Source organism: Elephantulus edwardii, unplaced genomic scaffold (assembly GCF_000299155.1).
Source record: "Elephantulus edwardii isolate Elephantulus edwardi_28Jun2011 unplaced genomic scaffold, EleEdw1.0 scaffold00017, whole genome shotgun sequence".
NCBI lineage: Eukaryota > Metazoa > Chordata > Mammalia > Macroscelidea > Macroscelididae > Elephantulus > Elephantulus edwardii.
The window spans coordinates 7,554,903-7,563,319 of NW_006399767.1; the positions used below are offsets into that span (position 1 = coordinate 7,554,903).

Below are 8,417 nucleotides of genomic sequence, written 5' to 3' on the forward strand. Positions count from 1 at the left end.
CCTCAACTTCACCTTGAACTTGCATATGAGTAGTTGGTGGTCTGTTCCACAATCAGCTCCTGGCCTAGTTTTCACAGCTGATATTGAGCTTCTCCAGCAGTTTTTTCTGCAGATGTAATCAATCTGATTCCTATGCATACCATCAGGTGAAATCCATGTATATAACCTGCACTTACATATTTTAAAAAAACACATTTGCAATGAGTAAGTCATTGATTATGCAAAATTTAATCATTCTCTCTCCAGCTGCACTTCTGTCACTGAGTCCATGTTTTCCAACTACTGAATCTTCTTCTCTGTTCCCAACTTCTGCATTCCAGTGACCCATTATTATCAATGCATCTTGATTACATGTTCAATCGACCTCCGACTGTAAAAGTTGGTACCAATAGCAAAAAATAAAGTAAAAGAAAAAAAAAATTCACTGATACCAAACGGCCAGTCATCAAGCACATGCATTTAAAAAGTATTATAGAATAGCATAAGGTATGCCTGATTTAGGCCATGGTCTTTTTAATCATTTGCTATGCTGCTGAGAGCTGGACAATGAATAATGATTTCATGGATTGATGCCTTTTAATTATGGTGGTGGTGGTGTTAAGTGTTGTCAAGGCGAGTACGACACTCAGTGATCCTATGAACAAAAGACCTGAACCCTGTTCTTGTGTCATCTTCACACTACCTGACACACAAGAGCCCATTGCAGCAGTCACCATGTCAACCCACCTGAAGAGTAATAAAGATCCCGTGGACTTCCAAGAGAACAAACAGATGTGTCTTTGAGAAAGTGCCGACAGAATAGTCCTGAGGCAAAAATGATCAAACTTTGTCTTACATATTACGGGAATGTTGCTAAGAGAGGCTATTTATTGGAGAGAGACTTCATCCCTGGGGAAGCATAGGTCAGTAAAAGAGAGAAAGTTTCTCAAATAGGTGGACAGACATATTGACTATAGTTAGGGGCTCAAGTATGTCAAAGATTTGTGAGGATAGCATAGGTTAAGACAGGGTTCAGATCTTGTTCACACGTTGCTATGAGTCATAGTCAACTCTGCACCACCTAGTACCAACAAACAGAAGATGCTTAGGAAAAGGTGTAAGCCTCTAGTCATCATGGACCCTGTAGCTTTGTTTTCCAATAAGGAAAGAATTACATCCAATGTTCTTAAAGAAGATGAAATTTACTGTGTACTTTTACTATCTCCCAACAGCCTTGGTATTAAAAGTGGTTATGTTTGCATGTTGGTCTCTTAATCTAGAAACTGGAGGTCAGAATACACCAGTTGCACCAAAGGACAAAGAGTGTCTCAGAAATCCAGTTGAGAGTCACCATGAGCTGGAATCATCTTGACAGCAGTGGTTTTGGTTTGTTTTTTTCTTAGGAGTCACAGTAACAAAGCAGGTAATGAATTGATAATCAAAGGTTAGCAGTTCAAACACATAAGATGCCATGGCAAGAAAGATGAGGTAATCAGCCCCCATAAAGAATTTTTTGTTGTTGTTTGTGGTAGAGTCAGAATTGACTCACAGCTGACCCGCCAGCAAGTTTTTACAGGCATTAACTGCAGCAGGATTGCAGCGCAGCTTTTTGCCACAGGCCACCAGAGGCCACTCTCAAAAATCCCATTCGGCAGTTCGACTCAGTTTTATAGGGTTGCAGAATCACCTGAATGGCAGTGGGTTTTGACTTTAATTTTTCCTCCTGTTACTGTTATTAGGTATCACTGAGTTGCCACAATATTATATTTTTATATATATTCAATATTTTAATACACATAAATATTAAGTTATACCTTCTAAATTTATATTTCTAAAATATAAACTTTCTAAGTTACACACCTTAATATCTAACGGTAAGTAGCAAATATGTAAGTAGCAAGCGCCTTTGAGAGGGTACTGCTGGAATGCTCTTTGGAAGCAAGAATAGGCTTTGGCTCACATACTTTGGGAATGTTAAGAATGGTGGGAGGAACTGTTCCTTAGAGAAGGACAAGATGCTAGGAATGGTAGAGGGTCAGTGAAAGAGAAGAAGACGCTCAGCTAGGTGGACTGACATGGTGACTGCTGCAATGGGCTCTTGTGTGTCAGGAAGTATGAAGAAAGAACAGGGTTCAGATCTTTTGTTAATAGGGTCACTATGAGTCATACTCAACTCAATGGCACCTAACAACAGTAAATATGAAATGATATCATTAATTATATTAATATAAAAATTAAATATTCAATCACCACAATGTTTTATTAGGGGCTCCATATTATAAAGATGCCAATTATCTCTGACATCATCTACTGATGAAATACAATTCCTACAAAAATTACAGCAGGATTTTTGGTCAAATCAATCATCTCAAGTAAAAATCACATGAAAAAGGAACTGCTATTTTTAGGTGCCATTGAGCAGAGTATGATTCAGAGACCCTATGAACAACAGCTCTGCATCCTGCTGTGTGCCATCCTCATCATCTCTGACAGGCTTGACCTCATTCAGACGCAGTCACTCTACCTCACTAAGTCAATTCATCTCACTAAGGGTCATCTTCTCTTATATTGACCCTCTACCTTTTCAAATGTGATGTGCTTTTCCAAGGACTGGTCCTTCCTAACAATATGCCAATATTTTATGAGACAACACTTCACCATCCTTGCCTTTAAAGAGTACTCTGATAGCACTTTCTCCAAGACACATTTGTTTCTTCTTTTGACAGTTTATGGATATTCAATACTGTCCTCCAACACAATTCAAAAATCCCTAAATAATAATATAAGCCCCGAGTTGCAATACCAAGAGATACTATGGGCAAAATCTTGGATGATCGAGGAAGCATCAAAAGAAGATAGAGGAATTTCATTGTAAGAAAAGAATTGGTCAACACTGAAATATTTCAAGAAGTAACATATATATATATGCCTTTGAGCTGTGGTGCTGGAGAAGAATGCTGAATATATCATAGACTGCTAGGAGAACAAACAGGTTTGTCCTGGAGAGGGTGAAGCCAGAATGCTCCTTGGAGTCAAGGATTCTTAAGCTTCATCTGACATACTCTGGGCATGTTGCAAGGAGGGACTGGTCCCTGGAGAGGGACATCATGTTTGGGAGAGTGGAGGGGCGACACAGGAGAAGAAGACCCTTGATGAGATGGATCGATTCTGTGAGTAGAGGGTGGGAATGAGTATGTTTGAGATGGCGAGGTTGGCACAGGATAGAACGGTGTTTAGGCTCTTGTTGTACATAGGGTCGCCTGAGTCGCAAGTGACTTGATGGCACATAACAACAACAACAACATATATAGAGCCAATAATGATGAAAGAGGTTCTAGCTGCACTGAAGGCATTGGCAAAAGTAAGGCCAAGGAATTGATAACAGTTGATATGGTTCAAAAGATGTAGTCTTAGATATGCTCAGCAGTGTATGCCAGGAAATTTGGATGACAGCTCCCTGACTGACTATAACAGATCCATATATGCTCCCATTTCCAAGAAAGGTGATTCAACAGAATTTAAAAATTTTCAAACAGTACAATTTACAACACATATAAAAAATATTACTGAAGATCATGCAAAATTGGCTAGAAGAATAGACTGAAAGTGACGTTCCAAAGGTTCAAAGAGGGTTTAGAAGAGGCTGTGGCAATAGTGATAGAACTGCCGATGTCAGATGGATCTTGGCTGAAGGGACATCTATTTGTGTTTTATTGACTATGCAATGCCATTTGACTACGTGGATCCTAATAAATTGTAGCTAACACTGAGAAGAATGGTAGTCCCAGAATTCTTGATTATGCTCATGAAAAACCTATAACTGATCAGGAAGCTGTTATCTGAACAAAGCAAGGAACAACACTGCATGTTCAAAACCAAGAAAGAATTTTGTTAAGGATATATCCTTTCTTCATATTTTTTTAGTCTATATATAAAACAGGTCATTCGGGCAGCTAGATTTTATAAAGAAAGTGGCATCTGGATTGAAGGAAAATGCACCCAGTAATCTCCATTACACAGATGACATACTCTGCTTGCCAAAATGAGGAGGATTTTTATCTTTGCTGCAGAAAATCAAGGACTGCTGCATTTAATATGGACTACTTCTCAACATCAAAAAAACAGAGAAAAGAAAAAGATAACAAAAACAAAAGGCAGAGGGAGCATTACAACAGATGTAGGTAAGACTGAGGTTGTTAATGATTTCATCTTGTTTAATCCACAAAAAAACACTCTTGGCACTAAGAGTCAGGAAATCAAAAGACGAGTTGCTTTAGGAAAGTCTGCTGTCAGAGAACTCTTCAGGGTGTTAAAAGCAACGATGTTAGTCTAGAGACTAAGGTGAGCCTGATCCAGGCCATGGTCTTATCAGTATCTTGCTATGTATCTGACAGCTGGACAATGACTAAGGATGACAGAAGAAGAAGCAATAATTTTTAGTTGTGAGAAGAATACTGATCACACCATGGACTGTGAAGACAACAAACAGCTCTGTCCTGGAAAGGGGGAAACCACGTTGCTTATCAGAAACAAAGATTTTGAAACTCCATTTCACATATTTGAGGCATGTTGCCAGGAGGGACCAATATTTAAAGAAAAACATCATGCTTAGAAAGGTAGAGGGGTCAGCACAGAAGAGGAAAACCCGGGATGAGATGGACCAACACAGTGACTGTGGCAATGAGGACAGATGTGTCTGAGACAATGAAACGTGCTCAGGACAGTGCAAGGTTCAAAGCTTTTATTCATTGTTATGAGTTTTAGCCACTTTAACAGCACATAACAATAACATAAATAAATAATATTAAAGAAAAAATACTAAAGTGTTAACCTTTCAGGGAAGTCTAGAATACTAATACAAGACTCGTGTTTTAATTTATAATTCCTACAGATGACACAAGTCATAATCTTTTCAATTACTTCACTGGCATGTGAAAATGGACAATAAAGAAGGAAAGCTCAAGAAGAATGGATTTTTTAAAATTAATTTTAATGAACATTTACAGAGATCTTGGATTTGAAGAATGGATGTTTTTTAAATGTGGAGTTGAAAAAGAATATTAAACACAACATGGACTACCAAAGGAGGAGGAAAAGTTATAAGCAGACACTAGTGATTAAAATGTGGAATGTGAGCAGCATGAATATAGGAAAACTGGACATTGTTAAGAAAGAAATGGAATGCATTTGACATACCAGGTATTAGCGAAGTGAGATGGCTTGGCATGGACATTTTGAATCAGATAATCATATGATCTACCGTGCCAGAGATGATAAGGTGAGAAAAAATAGAGTTGCTTTCATAATTAAAAATGTCATTTACATACTAGGGCAGAGTGCAAGGAGGGACTGGTCCTTGGTGAAGCACATCATGCTTGGAAGGGTGGAGGGACGGACGGAGAAAGACAGAAACCGTCAGTGAGATGGACAGATACACTGACTGGGGTAATGAAGGTAGGTGTGTCAGAGACAGTCAAGTTGGCACAGGATAGAACAGGTTTCAGGGCTGTTGTACACAGGGTGGCTATGAGTCCCAAGTGACTCAACAGCACATAACAACCACCAAAGAATAAACACACCTGTCTTGGAAGCAGTTTGCCAGAGTCCAGCAAGTACGCCATGATTTTGTCTCACATTTATGGGCATGCTAAGGGCAATCCTTGGAAAAGGATATCATGCTTGGGAAAGTAACAAACCAGAGGAAAAAGGAAGATTTTCAACAGGATAGATGTACACAGTAGGTACAGTGGGCCCAGAAGAAACTGTGAAAATGGAAACAATAATTATGACTGTCAGCTCCTCATGTTTGACTAACACAGTGTTACTAACTACACATGATTAAAAATGATGACCAGGTGACATATTTTGGACATGTTGCAAGGAGGGACAGGTCCTTGGAGAGGGACATCATGCTTGGGAGGGTGGAGGGACAGCACAGGAGGGGAAGACCCTCTATAAGATGGATTGATTCGGTGACTGGGGTAATCGGGATGGGTGTTGTCAGAGGCAGTGCGGTTGGCCCAGGATAGAGCAGGGTTTAGGGCTGTTGTGCATAGGGTTGCTATGAGTCGCAAACGACTTGACGGCACATAACAACAACAACAACAACATGTAATTACTAAATAACTGCTTCTGAGCTGAAACCAACTTATGGACCACACTGCACTGCTGTAAAATGCAGGAGATTGTCCACCTTTCTTCAGAGTTTTCTAATTAAAAACTTACTGTGGTCTGTTGCAGAAAGTTAAAAGAAATTTTTCTTAACACTGTTTATAAAAGGTTGTCATTTTTTTTCTATGTTGAAGACAATACATAGAAAAGCAATAATTTACATACTCTTCTTAATGTTTTTGGTTTGTGGATGTGGCTGAATTCCTCCAGCTGGAAGTCCATAGGTGCTTATCCGCTGTACAAGACTTGCTACATTCCCATGCCTTTCACGTTTGATAGGCAAACTCTCATCCTTGGATTCTGTCTCTCTCTTAATTTCCTGTAAAAAAGTAAATTGTTACATTTTAAATTTTCAAATGTTATATGCAAAACAGACTGATATACTGAGTATTACATAAAACAGTATTAGTCAAACTTTCTCAGCTCAAACACATCTGAAACTGTAACATATGTTAGTGCTAGATGTCGACTGTGACTTTAAGCCTTACTAAAATTAGACAAAGTGGAGGGAAAAGGGAGACTGAAACCCCAATCCTATGCTGGCATAAAAAAATAATTATTGAGACAGAGACAGAAAAAGTAATCTATCTTAAGGCAAGAGCAGGCATTTGTTTTTAATGGTCTAGAAAGCAAACATTCTAAATTTATAGCTTATATAGTAAATCTTGCAACTACTCTCTTTCATAATGAAGCAAATTCAGTCACATATTAAATGAGTAAGTGTATGTACATGTCAATAAAACTCTTATGAATATGGAAAGATCAGTTTCATATAGTTTTAACATATAAGACTTTTTTTGTAGGGTTTTTTTTTCCGTTTTTAAAATCAGCCATTTATAAACTTCTTAGCTACCATTCTTAACTCAAGGACCTTGCAAAAACAGATAGCACTCAGACTTGGCCCATGAAGTACATTCTGGTGACCCCTAACATCAGAAACCATAAAGATGGTACATAACAGAGCAAGGTTCAGAATTGCTGCTCATAGAGTCCATCTGATTGATAACTATTGTTAAGTATCTAACAGCAACTACATCATGTCAGATTCAGAGTAGGCTATCAAGGATAATGTTTATAACAATGCAAACTGATAATGTATAAACACTGATTAGCTACAATGCTTCCTAGGCATCGAAAGCTGACAGTGAGTAAGGGATGACAGAAGAACTGATGCTTGTGAACTGAAATGTTGACATGAAAGTACTAAATGTCCCAAGGACTGGCAAAAACCCAACAAATGTATCCTAGAGAAAGTGCAACCACTGTGCTTCTTACAGTCAAGGATGATGAAACTGGATCTCACATATTTGGAGCATGCTGTTAGAGGAAGAAGAGAGGAAGATTGTCTACAAGATGGCCTGACACAGTGACTGTAGGAATGGGAACAAGCACATCAGGGATCGTGAGATGGTGCAGGATATGGCAAGGTTCTGATGTGTCGCCAGGTTCAGAGTTGCTAAGAGTTATAAATAATCAATATGACCATAACACACATGCAAAGTAAACATAAGTCTCAACGAGCATAAGTTTCAAAGGGTCTTATCCAACAGTAAGAAAAAAACCTAAAGATTATCATTGGATGAACTCATAACTATGTGGTGCTTATAAAACTAATGTTCTAGAGACTTAAGAAACCTAACTTTTGAAGAATCAATGAAGCATAAAAGGATGTATATTACTTTAAGTTTTCTCCGAATTTCATTATCTACAGTTTAAATTTTTTTTAAAAAGACCAACCCAAAACTAATGTTCTATATTTCGGGTGTGGAGAATTAAACACAGCTAGTCATCAACAACCTATGTTATACAGATGACACAAGCCTGCTTGCTGAAACTGAGGAAGACTTGAACCTGAAATTGAAAAAGACTTGAAGTGTTTGCTACAGAAGGTCAAGGACTGCAGTCTTCAATATGGATTGAAGCTTAACATCAAGAAAAAAAAGAATCTCACCACTGGGCAAACTGGCAGTACTATGATAGATGGAGAAAAGATTGAGGTTGTTAACAATTACAGCCTGCTCAGCTCCACAATTAACACCAGGAGTCAAGAAATCAAAAGAAGATGGTTTGTATTTTTTCTACGTTTTTTAATCTACTGATGCTTGCCTTGTGACCTAGAATGTGATCTATTCTAGAGAATGTTCCATGCACTTTGGAGAAGAATACTATGAAAAACTATACTCAAACAAATATAAAAATCTAGAGGAAATGGACAAATACTTAGAAAAACACAACCTACCTAAACTGACACAAACTGAAACTGAACA

The 8,417-nt window shown here is 38.2% G+C and overlaps 1 protein-coding gene across 1 annotated transcript in view; it reads right to left on the reverse strand.

The window, feature by feature from the left end:
• CD2AP (CD2-associated protein) overlaps positions 1–8,417 on the reverse strand; it is a 241,900-nt gene that overhangs the window by 205,897 nt on the left and 27,586 nt on the right. The window contains exon 3 of the mRNA XM_006882125.1: positions 6,316–6,469. Within this exon, the coding sequence (XP_006882187.1) occupies positions 6,316–6,469 (154 nt within the window). The remainder of the gene's footprint in view (positions 1–6,315; positions 6,470–8,417) is intronic.